Source organism: Lepisma saccharinum, chromosome 8 (genome assembly GCF_977018435.1).
Source record: "Lepisma saccharinum chromosome 8, izLepSacc3.1, whole genome shotgun sequence".
NCBI classification, from domain to species: domain Eukaryota; kingdom Metazoa; phylum Arthropoda; class Insecta; order Zygentoma; family Lepismatidae; genus Lepisma; species Lepisma saccharinum.
Window position 1 is genome coordinate 78,777,635 of NC_139236.1, and position 23,524 is coordinate 78,801,158.

General features: G+C 34.2%; 2 protein-coding genes across 3 annotated transcripts in view; both read left to right on the top strand.

Moving 5' to 3' along the window:
* LOC145991176 (nucleolar transcription factor 1-like) overlaps positions 1 to 12,708 on the top strand; it is a 71,318-nt gene extending 58,610 nt beyond the window's left edge. For both annotated transcript variants that reach the window (XM_083127023.1, XM_083127024.1), the window contains exons 12-15: positions 699 to 790; positions 7,213 to 7,396; positions 8,073 to 8,207; positions 11,633 to 12,708. In XM_083127023.1, coding sequence (XP_082983149.1) covers positions 699 to 790; positions 7,213 to 7,396; positions 8,073 to 8,207; positions 11,633 to 11,725 — 504 coding nt within the window. In that variant the 3' untranslated portion in view covers positions 11,726 to 12,708. The remainder of the gene's footprint in view (positions 1 to 698; positions 791 to 7,212; positions 7,397 to 8,072; positions 8,208 to 11,632) is intronic.
* A 9,234-nt stretch (positions 12,709 to 21,942) lies between these two features.
* The window catches only part of LOC145991177 (tumor protein D54), a 98,968-nt gene continuing 97,386 nt past the window's right edge, over positions 21,943 to 23,524 (top strand). The window contains exon 1 of the mRNA XM_083127031.1: positions 21,943 to 22,096. Coding sequence (XP_082983157.1) covers positions 22,075 to 22,096 — 22 coding nt within the window. The 5' untranslated portion in view covers positions 21,943 to 22,074. The remainder of the gene's footprint in view (positions 22,097 to 23,524) is intronic.

Here is a 23,524-nt window from a genome sequence, read left to right on the forward strand (position 1 = left end):
ACGTGATTTCCACTGATTTGAAAATTGCAACAATTGAAAGTTGTTAACAATACAATTATTAATATTAGTGGGTGAGTATTCCACTCTAATTATAAACATAATTTTACCAGAGTTTTCTTGTAGAATATTAAAAATTTACAGAACTGTATTTTTAATGCTTGTAATGAATGTAAACTACAAGAGAGATGATCAAAATGCATGTTGTGTAATTACTAGAGGCACATATTTTTGGTAAATGAAAAAGCAAAATTTCAGTGTTATAGCGATGAAAAATCGAATCAAAGCAGTATATAAAATGACATTTTGGTTTTAAAATTGTGACTATAATCCTAAATTTGATTTAAAAATCGACATACCCCTCTCACCTTTCAGAAACATGAAAAATTAACATTACAATGTGTTATTTCACATTTCATGTTTTCGTCAAATACTAAATATGCACATAATGTGGGTCACACAACTGAAACTTTGATTTTGCATAACTTGCAGGATAATTTTACTGTAGCAAAAGTGTTGCATGAAATTTTTGCGGACCTCAGAAGGATCAAAAAGTATCAGTAAATAAAATCTAACTGATACTTTCCAGTACTTAATTATACTACTGGTATCAGCTCACCCATAGTCCCTAATTATGCATCATAATTGTATGATTGAACATGCATTTGTAATTTATGTGGTCTCTTTTTTTGTAATTGCAGGAACTGCCAGCAAGTCCCGCAAAGGAGAAGAAGCAGAAATCTCCCACGGAGAATAAAGTTTTGTATAAAGGAGAACCTGAACCACCTCCTGTGTAAGGACTTTTTTTTTTATTTTTTTTATTACAAGTATATATTTGGTGACCATTTGTTGTGTTCTGCTTTCTTCATTCAGTCTTTTGCTTAATTTTTAAAATTGATTTCTATTGTTTATTGCATGTAACTTAATGAAGCTACTGAAATCTTAGCAGAACACTTGCATTCATTGTAATATATATATGCATATTTTGTTAATACAGTGAGTTTGGTTCTAGTCAAACCAACTTAATGTCAGCCATTGTTATTTTTCATCACTTATGTTATTTATTCTTAATAATCTTGGCGCAGGGCGTAAGGTATGCTTTAATCAATATTGTTCATAAAATTGATACATTCTCCCATTTAGAACAAATGTTTAATTTTGGGCACACTCCAGGTTATTTAACATGACACATATTTGTACTTTAGCAAAGAAAGTCTACATGTGTCACACCTATGGATCACACAAATGCTGTCCTAGGATACAAGAGAGATGATCAAAATGCCTGTTGTGTAATCACTAGAGGCACATATTTTTGGTAAATAAAAAAGCAAAATTTCGATGTTATAGCAATGATGTCGGATGTAATTTTTCGAATGGCAACTGTATTTCAATTTGTTTCAAACCTTGTAAATCAATATAATGGATTACAAATATTGTAGATTGGTACTTAATTATTTTTTTAACAAGTCTATTTTTAAGTTTTTTGATAAATGCCTTTTCCTATGTAACAATTTAATCTTTATTTTCCTGTAGTTTACGATTAATACAAGCATAAGAAAACAGTTTTTCGTTGTGACGTTTCAGGAGAACACATGCTCCCTTCATCAGACATTTATTTTCATTTTGACTAAAGATACAGTTATAACAATGGTTAGCAATTTTTTAAACAAAAAGAATCCTTTATATAATGGATGTTGTCAATGTTACATTGTTGTAATATAGCAACCTAACTGTGAAAAGAACTAACACTTTATATATATATAACCATTGTTATAACTGCGTATTGGAACATTGTAATTCCATCACTTCACGTGGCATCACATTCAAGTGATGCATTCACTTTACCACTAACATATCCCACAGCACGACAGCCCTTGAGAGCCTTGGCTTACCTACCGACTGCTGGTCTCCCTCCCACACTGTTCCTCCGTCACCTGTTATAGTGTGGAAATCTTAGACCAGTATTGGGGTGACGGGTGGTCAGCCGGACGAACCCCCAGCCATTGTAGGTCTTCTCGACCGGGTTACCGCTCACTCATTCGGAGCTCCCCAATTTCCTCACGATGGTGGGTTGCCACCGACCCTATACGTACGCCGAATAAATTCCGACCAGAGCCGGATTCGAACCTACGCCGTCCCGCAGCGAACGATCTCAAGACGAGTGAACGCCTTAACCCGCTCGGCTGCGGAGGAGGACCCACTAACATATCACTGCACACAAAAATGTGGAGCATAACCTTGGATATGGGTTGGTTACAGGGACTGATTGTATAAACATCACTATTTGGAGATCCGATTTGATCTATGATCCGGGAATGAATTACGTTCAAGCTTCTATCATGTTGTACAAACGTAACTGTTGATTTGTCAAACTTGGATCTAATCCTGACCTTAGGTCAAAATAATACATTTGACAAAGTGGCAAAATGGTTGTAAACATTGACTGAACGGCAAATATTTTAATGTCGGTTTTGGAAATATTAATATTTGAATAAATCTGAGGTGCTGGACGTGGTAAATATTCGTACATTCTACAAATTTAATAAAATCTTGTAACATTTATTGCGGGTGTGAGTTCCAAGTGGACGATTTGTCATTAATGACGAAAGTAACAATGAGTTGCAAAGAGGAGAAAATATGTTAACATATATAGAAATTTTATTGAACTGTATTTCTTTTTAATGCTAAAAGAGATATGACAACTTCCTCACACTCAGATTTGGAGCTATTGTTCATAAGAGGAGATGTTTATTGCATTTATTTTTTGATTATACGATAACATGTTACAGGTTGACCATTCATTCCTGTAACATACAGAATTTTCCTTGCACTTAATTGAATAACTAAAGTTTTGAAATGGAAAAAAAAAAATGAAACAACAAACAATGGCGTTTGTCCTCTCAGATGGAAATCATGCCCGAAATATTATTTCATTTTATGATCAAACAAATAATTATTCGAAATAATATAAAATATGTGTGGTTTACACATATCACGAGGAGAGGAAGTTTAGCCAACTAAAATGCAACATCTTAAATTCAGAGAACAGTAGATATGTATATGCATTACAGCCCCATGTTCCTTTCTGCAGACAAAATTGAATTGCAGTGATGAGGGTGGAGGCAGTAATGCAAAATGTTTTTTATACTCCCTCTTCATCCCAACACAAGTTTCACAATTATATCAACAAAAGGAAACTTAAGCCGGTCATATTTTCTGTTTGTATCAACACTTGATTGATCTCAATTTACCTCTCGCTGAAGGTCTAGATCACCACTAACATAAACACGGTGGAGAATAGCAAAAAATGTAAATGCTATCCCAAGGTAAAAAAACAAAACAAAATGTGCTGTTTTTGGACTTCAGTGCTGTAATATAATGAAGATAAATGATGCTGTGGTATTCCTGAACCTGTGGGAAAACTGAAACATCAGGACTCTACCAGATAAGTGTGAAATTGTGGCTTTCTTGTTGCAGATGCTCGGTCACGTTTTGTGTTCAAAGTCGAGTACTTATGTTCTAAAATCAGGTGTAATATTTGACATCTATGTATTTAGCATAGAATGGATAAAGAATGTATTATGAAAGATTCAATTGTCCAAACGGACATTGTGGCTTGTCAAAAGAACTTTCAAAGACTTAAATTGCACTACGAAAATAAATATTATGCGATTTTTGTAACATTATATGTTGTGAATTATAATCATATCACATATACCTTATTTACGCGTGTATAATGCGCAACCTGGTTTTTGATGGGGAAAAGTGACAAACAACTATATCTTGTATATAATGTGCAGTACAATCCAGTTTCAAGAAATAGCTTTCTTAGTTGTAGGTTGTAAAGCTGTTGCTATGCCGATCAAGAGTGAATGGCATCATACCTATTCAATGAGTCACCTGTTGCAATGTGGACCAAGAGGAGAATATTCTCTTGTGTAAAAAAACAAATCACCAACCCACAACCCTTCCACTGTGTCTAGCATCCGAAATCTTCCACTCTTTAACCACCTTATTTATTCTGTAATAGTAGAAAGTGAGATCAAAATTAACTTATGGATTTGCAGTGCTCAAGAAGTTATTTTCTATTATTTCTCGCTCAACAAATACCAATGATACATATCCCATGTGACGGGAGGTGAATTCCAGAATTCCACCAGAACGGCACTGCTTTTCTTGGTGTTCCAGGTCATTACATTACAAAGTAAGAAATTGTGGACACGGCCTTTAAAATTTTATACATGGTTTTGCTCATTTCCTCTTTACTTTTTCTAAAAAAAGCTTCCAAATCTATACTTTTTCCATGACTAACTTAACATAACATTTATAGGAGGCACATTGAGGACCCTCAAACTAGCAGTTAGGAGCACAATATTTCTTCCATTAAGACATTCACACTCCATATATATATTATTATTAGGCCAGTAATGAATTTTAATTATTGTTTTTTTTTCCTTATCTTTTCTTTCATCCAAAGTACCATAAAAATCGGAATGTTTCTTCATTTTGTGATGAGCTTATTTTAACCGCATTTCACATTAGTGTCACTATCTTGAAAGGAATACTGTTGCCATATTCAGAAAGTGCAGGATTTAAGCTTTCTAACTATATATAACATGACAGGGGGTTTCTAAACATGAAAAATCAATGCAGGTGTCAGAAAATCATGGAATGACCATGTACGGTTTCATGTTGGCTGTCCGAATTATTCAGTGCATAATACGCACCACAGTTTTTTGGGGGGTAAAAATGTTGGAAAAAAGTCTGAATTATACATGAGTAAATATAGTAATCACATAAACACATGCATCACAGTTAAAATGCCATTCTATAGAGCTTACATCTATGTAGACAGTAATTTACAAAATATATTACCAAATACAACAAAGTGTACTTTCCCTCTTTTAACATCTTTATGATAGTGTTATGTCAGAATATTAAAAGAAATAAGTCAATGTACATAAGCTTTCCAACAGAATCACATTGTGTACAAGTGATTATTTCAATGAACCAGTCAAATTTCTACATTAGGATAGTGCTAGGAAATGTTTACCTTGAACAATAACTAAATAAGAAACACAGTAAACAAGAACTAAACTAAACTTCGTCTGAGGAAGACCCTGATACAGGGTTGAAACATTACGTGTTAAGTGTTTTTTATCATCTTAATAAACTGCCTTGGTCAGCAACTTAGTGTTTTTTTAATATGGAAACAAGGCTTAATTATATTACAATTCAGCAACGAGTACATACATGCAATACTCAAAATATAAATCAGCATATTTGGCACTTTACTTTCTTGAATTTTACTAACATTACTGTGCTTACTGTATACCAACATAACTTTTTTTTATTTAACATCTAATACTCAAAATCACTACTATGTTAAGCCATGGTTTGCTGTGATGAACAGTAGATGGCTCTGAAGTCATGAGTATTTTCAGATCAGTTTGCTTTATTATTTTTAATGTTTTGCTATTATAAAAGTGTGACAGTATCTTGATCTTTTTTACAAAATTCAGGCAAATTCATTAAAAGTGAGAGAATAAATATATATAAGAAAAGAATAAAGAGAATTTTCTAATTGCCATAGAGAAAAATGTACGTTACTGCCTTTTATTGAAAGATGGGAAAACTGATTTTATTTTGCAAATGGCTCCCATATAGAGATAATTGCATGATATATAAACTTATTTCCTCTCTGTTAGTTTTCAGGTGTGCACCTTTGAAATGTGCAGTATGTATAGGAATAAATTGTAGAACAGAAACTAGTCAGAGTTGAGATGGGTGGGGGGGGGGGCATGTTCTTGTGAGGAGTGGAGACAGAAGAATACATTGAAATTTTACCCAAATATATTTATTTAGCAAGTTGAGAGTGGTCCAAGTAAATTGAAATTGCATTTATAGTGTGAAGGTGAGATGTCAAAAATATTGCAAACAGCTCTTCATTCCATAATGAAAAGTCCATTCTTTTATATTCAAATTTATTTCGGGGAGGGGAAAATACTTTGGTACACCTAATTTGTATTGCATTGAAATTTAAGTGTGTCAGTAGCTCATTTATATACATTCTTCTATATGTATATAAATGAAAACGGAAATGAAATATTAAGAATTGTTCCACAGAAATGATGAGAACCTTAGCTACAAACTGCTGGTCCTAAAGGGTTGAAATGTTGAGATGATCGTTCCACTTGACAGCTATCTTTGAGAATGGTGTTGCTGTATCTGCTTGCAACAAATCGAATTTTCAGTAAAGGTGTTCAGAATCAGTTTAATCCAAGATAAAATGTTCATATGTTGTTTTCTTCTGTTAAGAATGTCATATTTTGGAACTAAATGCGCCTGTCTGATGTAAGTTTCAGAACTAACAAATAATCCCTCTGTCCCATAATTATAGTCCAGTATGCCAAAATGGTGGCACAGAAGTGACAGACGAAGAGGCAGATGGAAAGCACAATTTGTACTGATCCTTGAGTAGTAAAGTTGTATGACTCATTCCCTTGTTTCATGTTGTTCTTCTGTATACACCAATGTGTCAGTTTGAATATTGGGCAATTATTATGAGACAACCAACAAAGGTGTACCGGGCAATAATTATGGGACAGAGGGAGTAGCATTTATGTAAACATCTTTGTTTTTTTAAATAACGTGAATCTACTTTAGATTAGTAGGGCTAAGCTGATTTACCTCCACAATGCTGTTGCGAAAATTTTGCGTTTTGCAAAATTTCCAGGATATTCATACTCCAGAAAAGTATTGGCTGGTATCGGTGATTAAATTCAAACTGATACTTTCAGATATCGATACAAATATATCAGTTAAAACACTAAAATAACACACAAACAGCACAATGAAAAACACTTAGGAGTTCTTCCCAGCTTTCGACTCCTTCACGGAGTCGTCTTTAGGGCTGGTCGAAGGAGGACTGAGTGGACGCGGTTGTAGTTCCACTGGCGTTACTTGATGTGTCTGCCGGCAAGTGTCGTTGCGGTCTTGAAAGGTCGGAAGAACTCCTAAGTGTTTTTCATCGTGCTGTTTGTGTGTTATTTTAGTGTTTTAACAAATATGTTGCCGGCACATGACGTAAGAAGTTTTCTATTGTCATACAAATATATCAGTTTAGGCTCAGCCCTATTTATTAACATATCTGATGTTGAAGTGTATAATTACTGTTTTCTGGCAATTAATGTGTTTTTTTGTTCTTTCTTCCAGTACTGCATACCAATTGTTTTTAAAATCATTCATGAATGACGCCACACACATTCATCCGAGTAACAGGATGAAAGAAGCACCTCGTTACTGGCAGATGCTGCCTGAACCAGATAAGCTCAAACATAGGAAAAAACTGAATGAATTGAAGCAGAAGTACATAGCTAACTATGAAAAGTTCCTCAAGGTATTAATAATATTTAAATCTTTAAAATTCAAGAGCATCAATGTAGCAAAAATGACCCATTCTGAATTTTTCTTTCAGTTCTCTTGAACAGTTATATTAGTGCATGGGTAGATTCATTTATCTTGATGTTCATTTATATATCTTTCATTTTAGATTTCTCATTGTTCCCACAGATCAATGTAACTGGGAAAAGTCAGAGAATTAAAATCCACCCAAAACTCCAGAAAAGTTGGAGAAATAGCTTTTTTAAAAATATTTTTGTAGATTTTATAGGATTTCAGGAAAATATCTAATTTTCATGAATTCCTTAATGAGATATTCTATGTAAAATTTACTAACTTCTTTTTTTTAATTTGAAGAACGACAGTAGATAAACTTAATTTTTTAATTCAAAGTGCAGTTTCATATTAAAACTTGGTTACAGCATGCTAAAGTGCCTGTGAATTATTTAATATTGTATTTAAAAATTACCTGAAAAAGGTAGGTAATTTTTTTTTTCCAAAATCTGTGGGAACTCTGTTACTGGTGCTGTCACTTAATTTTTTTTATCAAATTAGTGAGAGAAAAACATTTCCTTGTATGTGTCCTTACATTGGTCATCAACATAGTTCATGTCATGTGGTGTCATTTATTTAGTGATATGTTACCATAATATGACTTTTCTCCTCTTGTGTAGGGTTTGACGCAGGATGAACTGAAAGAGTATTCAATGTTGAAAGCGAACTGCAAGCGTTCTGAGGAATCAAAAGATGATGATGATTCTGATGACTCAGACGACAGTGAGAGTGATGCAGATAATTCTGATAATGAGGTTTGTATATTTTATATTTGATTGTTTGTACAATGAAACTCCGATTTTACATTTCTGTATTGTACATTTTCCTGCATTATACGATGCCTTTCACGGTTGAGTCTTCCGCAGAGCAGCAGCTATTAAGACCGGGCAGCGAGAGTGCATCTGCCGGCACGCTGGATGACATGGACGTAAATGGAACCGCTAGCTATGTAATGAAATAAGCTGTCAGTTAGAATTAAAATTAGCACACACCTTGTTGCAAGAGGTGTTGGAAATGAAGTCCTCCTGCATACACACATTTACGGCATATTTTTAGGAAATTTTCAGTAACACATGCATGTCCTCTTCCGAAATTACTTCAAATTTTCCCCTGATGTTTTCTTTCAATTCTTCTAATGTATGGCTTCAGGTTTAAAAGTATGGTAGCTTGCCATGCAGACGTCATGCAAATGTCTGTTTTTTGTGCAACGCACTGGAGGGATTTTTGAAAAGTGTGTACCAATCATGCTCTACCGTCGTCTAGTTTCTCCCCAGTAAACACACGACGTTTCACCCTTTGCTTCTTATCAAGAACAGACCCAGTTTCCCTAAATTTGCTTAGGGGCCCTCCCCCATGGTGCAGTTGTTGCGTCATTGCCTTGTAATCAAGGGATCCTGGGTTCGATACCCGGTGGAGGCACAAGTGGTTCGGATCCCACTTTAAACTGTAGGTCCAGTCCCGATTAGCCTTACTGTGCATAAAGTAGTCTTAAAACAGCAACTCAAACCTAAATTTGCTTATAAGTTCTCAAACATTGTCTCTGTGTGGAACAGGAACATCTGGGAATTCTGCTGCAAAATGCCTTCTGAATTCCCTACAAGAATTCATAATGACGTAAGAGTCGTTCATAAAAATACCTTGTTTGAAATTGTACGAAGAGCGTGGCATTATTAGACTGCAGAAGATCACCAGTAATACATAAAATAAAATGAAAAACAATCTAAAACACTTATCATCATCTTAACGCTTCACAAACGCGTGCAAACTGGATACTGAAGCACGGACACGCCCAGTGCCAAGGTCATCGTACAGCTGTGGGTCTAAATGCTGGCAAGCACCCTCCCAAACCCCCAGCATGTTAGCCGCTGCTATAAAATTTTCCTTGAATTTACATTTTTCCGTATTTTAATTTTTTTCAGCTTGGTTCCCTGAAAAACATAAAATCGAGGTTCCAATGTACATAATTTTCGTGCTGAGTACAATCATGCATATGGGGTGTAAGGGTGGCCCTTTCTGATGATACCCAAATGCCAACATAGTGCAACCATGGACTGCTTTTTGCAGACTAGACTAAGCAAGTGGACTCGCAGCCAGTATAATCTTCTGTGGAGCTTGTGTTGTCCATTGGTGTTTGTTTTTGTCCTTGTATTAAGGCTGAACTGATACTATACCAATACTCTTCCCGATTCCCACCAATACCGATAACAATGCTTGAATATTGTAACATTTTAAATTTGTACAATATATTGGTGAATATTAGTTGTTATTATTCCACTTCAGTTATAAACATCAATTTACCTAAGTTTTGCTTTAAAATATTACATCAGAATATATAAAATAGCTGTCATGGAACCACAAAATAGTTTTTTACATAATATTGGTACAAAATCAGTGGAAACTTTGGAATTTTGTGTAACTTCCGGGATGATTAGAAAGTGTCATGTGACATTTTTGCGAACCCTGAAAGCGATCAATATGCTGAAAAAGTATCAGTTTGTATCGGTAAATAAAATCCAACAGATACGGATATATCAGCATCGGTATCTTTATCGTTGCAAGTAGCCAAAATTGCTAGAAAAGCGAAGTAAGAAAAAATCAGTTAAATCATTCAAAGCAACCATGCTCAAAAGTAGATGGGGCTGTGGAACCAGCAGACATAATTGTACTGATAGTGTATTGTGTTCAGTACAATGCGGAAAATTAATCAGTACTCTATCAATATTTGTTGCTAAGTAGGGACTTGATTTTTTATTGTTATTTTTAAGGTGGAAGAAAAAACTTTTATTATCTCACTTTTTTTGGCCTAATTTTTCCAAAATTATTGATTTCCAAATGCAAGCTGTAGTCTTGACCGTTGGCCTTTTTAGTCACTCAGAAATTGAGTGACAAAATTCCCAAATTAATCAACATAAAACTGCCTGGAATTTCAAAATGCTGTGCTAATTACAGAAAAATATATTCAGAAGAACCTTTTTCCTTACTTAAAACTTGATTGTATAGCATAATATGTGGGTGGGAATGACATTTTGTCCCTTCAGTCCAAGACTTAACAGCTACGAAGTAGCTCATGAGAAAAATTAAAATTACGATGGAACCCTGCTTTATACATTTAAGCTTCATGGTCCCCAATGGAGCAAATTGTTGAATTTTCCTGGATTTTATATATGCATAAAAAGTGGTGAAATAAACACTAAGGAGTAGATCTACAGGGTGAGCCAAAAGTCAATGCAGCATTTAGAAGGACCTCTATTGGAAAACCCTGAGTTATTAGCACATAATGCATGTGAGGAGGATAGAAATTTATTTCAGCCTACGTAAATTTTTCTTCCAAATAATAACGTTCTCACACTATAAATAATATCCAATTGTAACTTTTGGGCCCACGGTGTACATGGTCTTGCAGCTTGCTGTGAAAATTTAGCATGTTAGCAGTCAAGGTTTTTCAGTTTTATTGTGATTTGCTGATAGTAAGGCATAATTTAAATGCATACTTTCTTCTTGGACAAACCTGATACTCATGGTAAAATATACAGTGGAACCTCGATTTTACGTTTTCCAGGGGACCGAGCTGAAAAACCTTAAAATGCGGGAAAATGTAAAATCGAATAAAATTCTATAACAGTTTGCTGTGTTGGGACAATCAAGATTGAATGTATGATGCCGGAAAACTTAAAATTGGGGTTCCACTGTATTAAGTAAGGAGATAAATGAATCATTTATGTTCTTCAGAAAATGAGGGGTTCAGAGTACAAGTGGTGTAACTCCCACTTTTCATGGAAATGGAGTTACAAGTATAACTTAGAACTTTGAAGTATCAACGTTTCAGTGATAGTAATACGTAACTCCTAAGTTTCAAATCCTTGCGCATAGAGCCACCACTATGTTTTGCGCTCCAACAGCTTATCATAATACGAAGTTATTGAAATGTGCCTTTTCCTCAAAACAGTCTTGAATGGAGTTATGCCAGTTGCGCTCTGAATGCTTCAAATATTATGCATTATTTAAGGCAAGTGCAGCGTTGATTATCTGTGTTTGTAAATTTTATATTTTATTGGCATCTTCTAAAAATTTAATCTGAAATTCTATAAGGAATTTATCACTATGCTTGTGATTACTGTAGAGGTAGTAAAACTATGTAAAATAGCTAAAATATCAAGGTATGTGTTTTTTTCTTTTTCAGGAGTCAGGATCTAATGATTCATCCTCAAGCAGTGATTCATCAAGTGACTCAGAATCTAATGATTCAGAGTCATCAGGTTCTGATTCAGAGTGAAAAGGAGAATCTACAACTGTGAAGAATTGTCTCGGAACCAGTTTTACTTTTTAAAGAAAGAAAGTGACCAAGAAATGACATTTTTAACGAGAAACAGTGTGCATTAGTTGTGTGTGCATAGGACGTGCGAGTGTGGGTGTGTCCATAATACATGTAATTGTGTCCTTACGAACATGTTAGTTCACCAATACTACATTTCACTTATCGATCATCATCACTTTTAGAACTATTTTATCTTTCTAGCTCCATGTTTGTATTCATGGGCATAAACCAAAGAAGTATTGTTTGAAGAAAGAATGATAAAGCACTCCTTACCGGTAGCCCGTTGGGAAAGCCTGATTTTAGTTGGTTTGTGGGACTATCTTCATGATTTTAAATAGTTTCCAGATGCTTTTATTATTGTTGTTAGTAAACCAGTTGCTCATGATAATGATAATCATTTTGAATTTTATGTTGATGTTGATTTATTAAACATATATTCATAGCTGTATGTATTCAGTGCAAATACTGAAACGCTTGCATTATGTCCTTGTATGGTCTTTGCTTTTGTTTAGTTACAAATTATGATGTAAAAAGGAGAGAAGAAAATTGAATAACAGAGGGCATTGTTTAAAGCTTTTTTTCCTGGTCTATATTTTGTTTCCTATTGGTTAAGGAATCAAACACTTCTTGTCCGCCTGAAATCTATTCTTGCAAGAAATGCTGGTGTGCCACAGTTCAGTATCAGGAGAGACATTTTACTGCCTGTAAATGAAAAAGAAAATCCTGTTTTTATAGGTGACTCCTTTGTGATGGTTTTGTGAATACAAGCTGTTTTAAATGTGGGTTTGGAATATTTCTTTGATTAGTAATACTTTAAGCTATTTCTTGTTTGCATATTTTAAGTATACGCAAGGAAATATTTTATGAATACCTTGTGCATTTTTGCTGTAATTTTATAGTTGTAAATGATATTGATTAAAAAGTGCACTGTATTTTATCCCGTCTGATAATTTTGCTTGTTTATATTTCTATTGTGGAATAACAGACAAATTTTTAATGAAACTGATCTTCATTCTAAAGGTAATGGTGTTCTTAGAACTAGTTTTTTTTTTTTTTTGGTAAAACTGTCAAAGCCGGGAATTGTCTGTAACTCGTTTATTCTGTAATTGTTGACATTCGTACTTGTTCTGCATTGCGAAAGATTGTTTAACAAGGGATTTCGCTTTTTTTTTAACGAAATTAGTATCTATTGTCGACATATCGAGTAATTATTGTTCGTTCTTTTGTCGCTTCCTGAATATGCAAAATGGGGGACAAATATTGACTAGCATTGTGTTTCAAACTGCAAAGCAGTGTTTCAACCTTCTTAACAGAAAAATTCCCGCATAACCCCAAAAACGATCCACGCACCATCACAGTAAGGTTAGGTTAGGTTGGGAAATATAGTGAAAAAATGGTGTGTTTGGAAACACTTACCGGGGATTACGTCATCAGATGCTCGCAACATCGGGTTCAAGTACATGGATGGAAATGCAAGCAACAGCTTTTGTGCATCGGACGGACATTATTATAGAAAAATACATGGATTAGTGGCCAAATACATTGAAAAATGCGATAAAACACTTCTATGACCTTCCGAAATTACACAGAAACTCAATTCCGTAAGTACTTTCTCCTGTAAATTTGAAGAAATCTGATTCCCGGCTTTGATAGTTTTACCATTTTTTTTTTCACACTTGCACAAAAATACAAAGAACAAATCAGTTACAGTTTCCTATGTTATCCACTCTCTGATGTTTGGAACTTGACATGCAAATTGTGAATTAATGAAGGTACTGTTTTCTATAGATATCTATTTGCTGCCTCTGTCAAAGAATACTTGCTAATGTTGTTATGGAATCAAGATATCCTGTGAATTATTTACATTAAAACGGTTGGTACTGATCTCGTATTTGCTGAAGAGGAAAAGCTTCAATATTGGTCACTAAGGAATTTGCTAATATTTTCCTTGATAATTTTTATAAGATTTAATGCAAATGAAATGTGATGTCTATTTTTTAATTCATCAAGAAAAACAGCATAAAAGTATATTTACTACAATAATTTCATATCTGCATTCCTGCCATTTAAAATTATACACACAAGAAAAACAGCTTCACCAAGAAGTCAGATAATCAAATTCAGCAAACCTAACCAATAAGTAATTATTACACACAGGATATGCTGGAAATTTATGTGAAAGTTATGGTTCAAGCAAGGATTGAAGCAAACCTCCCAACTTCCCCATCTAAAACCTTAAAACAGATTTAAAATTTAAGAGAGTGGCTTGCTAACTTTGTACTTGAGGTTGACGTAGAATGCCAAAGAGACAGGTTCAAACCCAGATTAAATCACAATTTGTGCATAAATTTTTCTGCAAGTTAACCTTAAATTTGGCACAAACGTATTTTTTATACTTAAAAATGGACCCTTTTTTTTTTGTCCATAAGCAGAATCTTTAACAGTGATGTACAAGGAAGCATCAGAACAGTGTTTTCAGGTAAAACTATGACTTAAAAATAATAGCAAATTTGTTCTACACAACTGGTTCATTGTTCCACATAGAACTTTCAAGCACAATAATTTTCACCACCTTTGTGGCAACTTTCTCAGACATTTCTATTTTTTAAAAGCTCTGACAAATCAGACTTGAATTTACGATTGCAAAAGTAAGTACCAACATCAGACATTTATTTTTAGTTTGATTAAAGATACAGTTATAACAATGGAAGGGAGTGTGTGTTCTGAAATGTCACAATGAAAAACTGTGTTTTTATGCTTGTAATAACTGTAGACTACAAGATGAATAATTCTACAATGCAAGCAATGCGTACATACAAGAAAAGTTAGGTATGGTTTACTCACATTTGATCAGTTATTGAGGCTACCATTAAGTAAAGTTAGAATGAAATAATCTCTCCACCCTTACAGAATCTTTGGAAAATAATCACACAGCATACAAAAACTACAGTAAATTAATGCTTATCACGATACTTGAAATGAATACCTCAATTTTAAGTTTTTCAGGGGACCAAGCTGAAAGAACTTAAAATGCGGGAAAATGTAAAATCGAGGTAAATTTTTAAGTATTTTCCTACATTGGACCATCAAGATTGAATGTATAATGCAGGAAAATGTAAAATCTGGGAACTTAAAATCAGGGTTTCACTGTATTATAAAATGCCCTCTTGCATTTGGCATTCACATGTGGAGTAAAACTGTAGGTGCTCGATTCCTACATAAATGCCTGATGGGTTATCGAAATGGTTTTTAATAAGCAGCTGAATAAAGTTACCAGTATGTTTATTGACAATTTGTGTGTATTAATAAATTCAAAGTAAAAATTCATACAGAATGTTTACATTACAATCAAGATGATGCACACAGAAGTTAACTGTAAGAAGCATTTGGTAATAAAGTGTCTGCCTGGGTGGATACTTAGCTCAGCATCATTTTTCAATTAAAATTTCGGAACGAGTTTACAATACCAGACCACTCTTCAATTTCTATGAAATTTCGCCTAGTCACTAATTGAGACCTAATCACGAATGCATGCAATAATTGGTAGTCAAGTATAGAAATGCAGAGAAAAACGAAATAAAATATGTTTTCCTAACGTAACATAACCCTACCGTAACAACAGCAGCTCTACGGAAGACACCATTTTCCCAACACGAAGAAATCAGCATGCAATACACCATTGCCAAACCTACCTAATCAAACAAAATAATAATTTTTCATTGTATTTTTGCTAATGGAAGCTAACCTAACAGGCCTAACCTAACCTCGTAGGCATTCCTCGTTTGACGTCAGAACACAAGGTAGGAAAACTGTTGTGCGACAAGAAAGGTCGTAGCAAATTGCGAAAGAAACATGGTTCTCAATTGCTTTGTATGGAAAATCATCGTGGTATTTAACAAGGTTATTCTACAACTTCTACACTTCTATCATGAATTCTACACTTTATTTTACAATTTTCATGCTTGACCGCCAATTATTAGCTGCAGTTTCGTGATTAGAAGGTCTCAATTAGTGAGTATGCGAAATTTCATAGAAATTGGAGAGTGGTCCGGTATTGTAAACTCATGCCAAAATTTCTAAAACAAATCTTGTGAGGAATAGAAAAAATGGGAAACTCTTAGATGATTTCATTCAAAACTAAATGTTCATGCAGAAATTAATTTTTTGAAATTCATCTAGTTCAACTAGCTGACAACAGGAAATAAGTCTTAACATTATTTCTAGCTTCAAGATGCACCTCTTTCACAATAAGTTGTTAAAATTTTTCCATTGTGTCCATGTGAATGGGGAGAATATGCAAGTGGTAGTACAGGTACTTCAGGTCGTTCACCCTTACTGCTGTGGGAAGCTGATAGGTGGTGAAAACTATTGCGCTTGAAAGTTCTATGTGGGACAATGAGTAAGCTTTGTAGAATAGATTCTGTGCCCCCCCCCCCCAAATATAATTCACTAAACCATTATATTTAGATATGAAGTAAAAGCAAATTTGTTATATCAACAGCATTAGCTGTGGGGAGGTAATTTTTTTGCATGTAAAGAGCAAATCTTAACAGTTTTAGTATGAATTCTATATGAAGTTCATAGATTGTGTGTAATCTAGCCACTTTCTTTGTTATAAAACATTGATTTGTAATGATATTCATATTTTCTCCATTTCAAATTGTTTTGTTGTGTGTGTGTGTGTACCATGCATTTGCTTCATTGTGAATAGCTATCCCTTCATTTTATTTCCAAAGTGTAGATGTCATTGGAAGCATCACGTACGAGATGAGTGGAACAGTGAGTAATATACTCCTGCATAAAATGAGTACAAGAGGTGTTTTGCAAAATTGTAGCACATGTAACAAATTGTTGTGTAGTTATTTTATAACAAAACTGGCAAAACTAAATTTTTTTTGATAACATTGTAACTCAGATGAACTTTCAAACATTTTTTTGGTGCCTGAACATGAAATCTTTTTCAAAAATGTTTTTGTTTTGTGAGATATTAGATCCATATACATATTATCTATGTGTGTGTTTGTGAAAACTCCAAACCAAAGCAGTACACACATTTGTTTAATTTTTTGCAAAAAGTAGCTCACTTTTAACATTTGAATCATATGTTATCATTGTTGAATCATAACAATCACTTGAAGCAAAGATATTTTTCAAGGAGTCTTTCTTATTTTTTTGTAGCCTGTCAGTAATACGTTACAGTGGCATGAACTTGAAACTAGGTATTGTCTGTCTTCTAAATTCTTTGTAGAACAGTTATTAATTTGGTGTTTTGGAGCTTTCAGACAGAAGTAACCAGTGAAACGTGGGAACGAAAGTATAGAAATAAACACAGCCTTTCATACCGAAGTGGCATGACTTGTTATTGGTTGTCTTGGACAACAATTTTCTCATCGTGTTGCTTGTCACTTTGGTGTGAAAGTTCCATTTCACCCTTGAAACATTTTTATAGTATCATAGTATAATGAAGTGTACAGTCACATATGTGTTTTCTATGATGTAAAATAATTGATGACTGGACTTGATGAACCTGCAAAATTAATATCAACATTTATATTATATCACTGATGGCAAAATGAAGTACGTACAGTTTTGCATTATGTTGTGTCAATACAAATCTAAGCCAAATCGAGTATCTTGCCTTTGTAACATTCTTCGATTTTTTCCCCTTTTCTTTTCACCTGATTTACTGGGATAATTTTTCCTAATTTTTTTAAAAAATTACAAGTACAATGTGTTAATTTGTGTTGTACACAATTTGTAAAAGTGCTGCACTGCCGAATATATACACCTCTGACTGCCAGAATCATGAGGGGTATGCACAATCCGTCCTTACCAGATAATAGTTTAGTTTAACAGTGTGGAAATTAAATGTGTGTTAAAATATATCACCTGCGGTTTTTCATAGTGATGAGGTGGAGACAAATATAGGGTAGGCAATATTGTGAGGATATTATAATAGCACGGTTATTGCAATGGAATGTACAAGTAAGCACCTTTACTATGTGAAAGTTTTTTTGTTTTTTTTTAATAGGAAGAAGTGCATGTTATGAGCGATTTAAGATGATAGAGCTTATATTGGTATATTGAGTGCTTTTGAGTGAAAAATGGTTCAACATAAAATGCATGCAATGGTACATTAGTGTAAATGATCCTTGGTTGGGCCTAGTAGTGGAGAGACTGTTTTTTCTTCTTCTTTTAAACATTAAAAAAGAATCTTTGTTAGGTCCAGTTGACATTCCTACCACAAATCACCTGTTCGAAATTCATCTGTCAGGACTGTAATTTCGCAGAGTTTAGTGTAATGACTATATTTCCTTTCTTCTGATTTGACAATAACAGAAGATCCTTTGTTGCATAACAGGGCAAGATTGAATCAATATGTTGTCAGAATAAAGTTTTGGTTCCTGAATATTAATACGTTCCAGACTGAAAAATTGTATCATATGAGCTCTATCAGTTCTATTTCTCATTGATGTACTATGATAGCGTAAGTACTTAAGCTATATCCGCCCCTAGGTTCTTTCCCACTTTCACATGGTGAATAACTGTACTTTTTAATTTTAGAGAGAGAATTAGTGATGCTTCAGTTCTTATAAGTTTTGGTACACTGTGAGTGTATGTGGTTGTTAATATTTTGTTGATATATAAAGAATGTCCTATAACTTACATCAGAACTGAATTTTCCTTTTAAAAAAAAATAGGTATAATGTATTCATGCAAGATATAAAGTTAAGCCATCTTGTAAAACTGCTCGTGAAGCATAATGAGTTGGTAGCTATCAGACACTATAGTGATTAAAATGTAAATGTATACGTGTGCTATTTCGTGAATCATAGCTCCAAAATGAAACGTGCAGTTAAACATTTTGCTATGTATTTCTAAATGCTGTTAAACCCCTAACGTGTTAATCAGATTATAAATAAGACCAATCCCTCTTACACTTAACGTATACATACATACAAAAAAATGCCAGTTGTGTAAAAGCTTGTGAATATAACATTTTGTATTCCTTCAATAAAAGTATTGTATACTTAGCTTTTTTCATATTTTCCATACCTCCATATATTGGAGTATATCACTCGTTCCTCATCCTAGTATAAGTGTTGCCCTCCCTAGGTTAATTTGCATAAGCATTCCCCCACCTACTGCATTGTCTCCATCTTGATCCATAAAAGTATCTCCGATCCACAAACTCAACCAAACCTCCTCCGAGCTAGGAATTTCCATTTTGAGCACTCGTGTCAAGAAAATTTGAGCCCAGCCAATAATTTTTTATGTTATTATTTTTATTATATTTGTTATTGTGATTCTTGGTAGAGTGCTTGTTGAATAACAGATTTTTTTAAAGAAAAGAGGATGCATTGTTGGTGGGCATTATGCATTAATATCATAATATATAGAAGAGAATATTAATGAGATATTTTGTGAGCCGATAATTCAAGTTTTTTAACCCACCCAATGTTTTTGAAAAGTTGATGCCTCTGTCTGTGTACCACATCTAGTCTCGTTTAGATGCTAAGTATTCAATATTTTCTCAATTATGGTGTTTCACAAGTGCATTTCTATCGATTACTAACAATGGTCCATGTTTTTGACGTATGTTGGGTTGTTTCATTGTTTAATCCTGTTCGAGAACTTGTTGAGTGAGATCCATAGCGTTCTGTTGTCTTAAAAATATTAAGTTGAGCTGATCCTGGTCGACTCGTCCAAGGTCCAAGTTTGAAGGATTGGTGAAACATTTGACAAAGTAATTTATAATGCAATTTGCTTTACTTTACAACATTCTGCAAGTTCTGAAAGTACTATCACTTTGCATGTAAAACCGAAACCCTTCAGTTCTTAGCAAAAAGCAAGGCATTGACATGGCTACTCTTGAAAATGATTTTACGTCATGGCATAGGAGGATACTTGAGGAGTTAGAGGAAAACCATACGTTGAAACCAATTTTTTCAATGTTCGGTAAACAATATGAGTAGCCAGTTTGGGTTTATTTTTGCATGTAGTCCTATTAAATGCACACACATGGCATTTAGATGATTGTGAATGTGTGTTTTATGGTGACAGATCAGATGTAAGCGAAAGCATGTGTATGTCACTGAAGATTTTTGCATCTACAAAGAAAATCCAAAACACATTTCCACAACGGAAGAGGGTGCTTATGCGCCCTTTAATTTTCTACAGCACCCCTTTTTCAAAATGGATTTTCAACGAAAACGCTTTTAATTCTTAGTGTTATATTACGATGTGAGAATTTATTAAAACCTGTTATATTGAGTGTGTGTATTAGACCGCTTACAATAGGCAAGCCATTCATGCTAATCTACAAGAGAAGCTGCATTTACTTTCATGTACTGGGGGCAGTCTCTACAAAGATCAATAGCTATTGTCTCTCATCATTATGTTTAAGAATGGTTTCTTTCGTAAGCCCCAATACAGGACCTTAGCTATCATTGGCTATCATTTACATAAAGACAGTTACTGGGTCTGATTTGTGACCAGATAAACTAATTGGGAATGGATGTTCAAAGAAAACAAACCCAGGATCCTTTCATCATTTGATGATAGCATTAGTATTTTTTGTGAACTAGAAGTACTTCTACGTTAATTATATTGACAGTGATCACAGAAAGAAGTACATAACCGTAATAATTGATTTCCTCAGGAGAAACCATTACAAACATCGGAAATATTTGATGTAGAATGCTCTCGCAGTATGTCGTCTGTTAACATTATTGTCAACAAGTCCCCGAGTTCGATTTCCGGTGTTGTCTTAAGTGGCCACTAAATCTAGTCCCAATTAATGTAAATAATTGTGCTAAATTTTGTTGTATTCCTTCGTTATCTGAAAAGGATTGCTTGAATTTTTTTTGTTTTTTTGTTTGTTGTAATATAATGCTAAATACTTTTTTATAATACTTAGTTATGCCTTTTGGGATGGGCACGCGCCCCTCCTGCTAAATCCACCAATGGTTACTATGGCCAAAGCAAGTCTCAAGATGGGTCTAGTAGTTTTCAGTTTCAATGGCGCCTACCTCCATAGAGGAGTGGTTTTCACAGCACTACAATGCCAAGGGCCCTGGGTTTGAAACTCGACATGGGTGTTCTATGAACTCAATCTTGTCGCAATTAGTCAAAAGTGGCAGAAATGTGATGTTAAATAGCAAAAATCAAATAAAAAATCAATTTCAGTTGCATATTTTCATCGAAGTCTACTAAAAGTTGACTGGTATTTGATGTAGTGACTAAAGCTTGTGTTTTCTTTATTTTCAACATCCTAAATTTCATATCTACACCCCTAGACAATTGATCCTGGAGCTGTCCCTGCATTTCCACCTCACTCAAAGATTATGTGAATTCAATCGAAATTGTACCAATATCTACAGGTAAATGTGAACGTGGGTTCGGTGCCATGAAGCTAACCTATGCTAGTCAGAGAAGTTGCAACACTTTTAGAATCCACTGGACATCCAAATTTCCAAGTTTATTGTTAGGTGTACTTTTGATAACTTTTAATGAGATTAAATTTTTCCTTGGATAATAGAATGCATCACCGTAAAACAATTTCGGTGATACTTGTTTTTTCATGAAAAATCATGAGCTCCAATTACAATTTTAAACCTTTATATTAAAAATTATTCAAAGATCAAAATTGTTATTGGGAGTCATTTTAAATGAGGTTGCAGGTTTCACTTACCACTTCGAGGTTTCCCGACTTTTTTTACTGCTTTCATTTTATTATTTTTAATTTCTCAATTTTGGGGACTGTAACCCCTTCAGCCCCCTCTGCGTATGCCAGTGGTTAGCATTGAGCATTTGCTTTTTATTATTATTATTATTACAAAATCTCTGCTGGAAAATAAAGAGGGGACTTCAAGTCACAGGTGCCCCGATGGTCGATCAGTCGACTCATTTCGTAATCGAAGGTTTCAGGTTCGAGTCTGGCCTCAGAATGCATGTTCCTTCTTGAGGACCTTTGATCACTTCGTCTAATCATCATTCATCCTCATCGTTGCGATTAAGCTAAACGGGCAGAAACGACACGTAAAAAGAATGCAAATACTTTTGTGTACCGTGCCGATAGATTTATTTACAGCGTTGAAGAATTGGCAACAGTGCAGACAGGATGTAGCGTGGAGCAAAGCAGACAGAATTTTGCACATGCTGCTAGCACCATCTGTTGACAGCTACACGAAACATCTAGATGTACACACGGCAAGTAGTGGTGTTTGTAGGCGGTTAAGTGAAGGTAGACCAAAAGTTATTGCTGATTACGTGTCGTGCACGTGTGATTACTATAAACATTAATTATGAGTACGGCTACCAGTCCTGGTAAGTCATTCAATATATTTGTACATGATGATCTTTCCCTGTTTACAATGTAAGGGTTGTTGAATAGATTGGTAGCGTATTTACAGTATGGTACTTGTAAAACTGTGCATTTTGACGGAACTGAGTTCGTCTTCAAATTGTTCAAGATCGCACTGACATGGGTGTTTGACCGGAACAGATATGGGGTGTTTAAGTATTCTCGAAAATAAAATATGTGGTAAAAAGGAATATGCCCTTGAAACGTTGCTAAATTACTGGGATTAAAAATACTTGAATTTTTAGGGGTATATTTGGTTCAAATCATCTTAGTTCTTGATTATGAACAAATACTATAATAATGAACACTCAAACATAATTGATCGATCATATGAAAATAGATACGATGCATCAATTAGCGTAATTGTTAATAAATCTATTTTGCGTGAAATAAAAAGTGTACAAGACTGTCACGTTTATTTCACATATGGTACACGCAGAATTAATGTTCTCTTCACATCAGATGGGGGTAAACTTAACGCAATTCATCACAGATTTGAAGATATCAAGTGAACATAGCACAAATAGCTATATCAATATTACTCAATTACTACTAATTTAGATACTTGCATGGGAATGTCATGGTTGTTGATTGCATCATAGATCATCTGATTGCACGTATTGTCAGTCAACCAATACGCCAATGTCTGAAACCTTATATTGTCATTTTCCTTTCTAAATAAAGCAGCATATCAATTAAGATTAAATAATTTATTAAGCTACGTTTTACAATGATATAGTTTTTAAAAGTCGCATATTTCAATGCCAAAATGAAATTTCAAGTCTATGAAGAGACGTCAGTTTTTATTTTTTTTCTACTTATTGGATGTATTATTAAAAGTTCAGTACTTTTGTATGAAATGGGAAATTATCTGCAACTCTATTTAAAAAGTATTCATGGATAATAGTAATAGTAGTTATCTTCTTTAAATATTTTGTTGTACTATGTAGAGAAGAGAGAGCCTATATAGTTTTAGATGTGACAGAAAGTGGAAAGTACCACCCAACTTTTTGAATATTGTACCCTTGGATACTTCAAACTTACTTCCTTACTTACACTCATTTCCAGTATTCTGAAAACCTCCCTTCTTTATAACTACAAAAGATTAGTATGCAATTTGAACCCTTGCCCCTACCTAGGCTGAACCTCACTTAGTAGAAAATAAAAATACTATTCTATTCTATTAACAGCCAATTATAAGAATGTTAATCCCAATGGAAATTGCAGTTTGCAGACCTGTGCTACTCTATGTATGCATAAGGGACATTCCAGGAAAAGTGGTACTACTTCTCGTAATTAGAAGAAAATAATGTGGAAATTATTATTGCTTTGGTAACAGTTCGTTATATCGGACACACATTTCTTCATTTTTACAGAAGAGACTACTTACT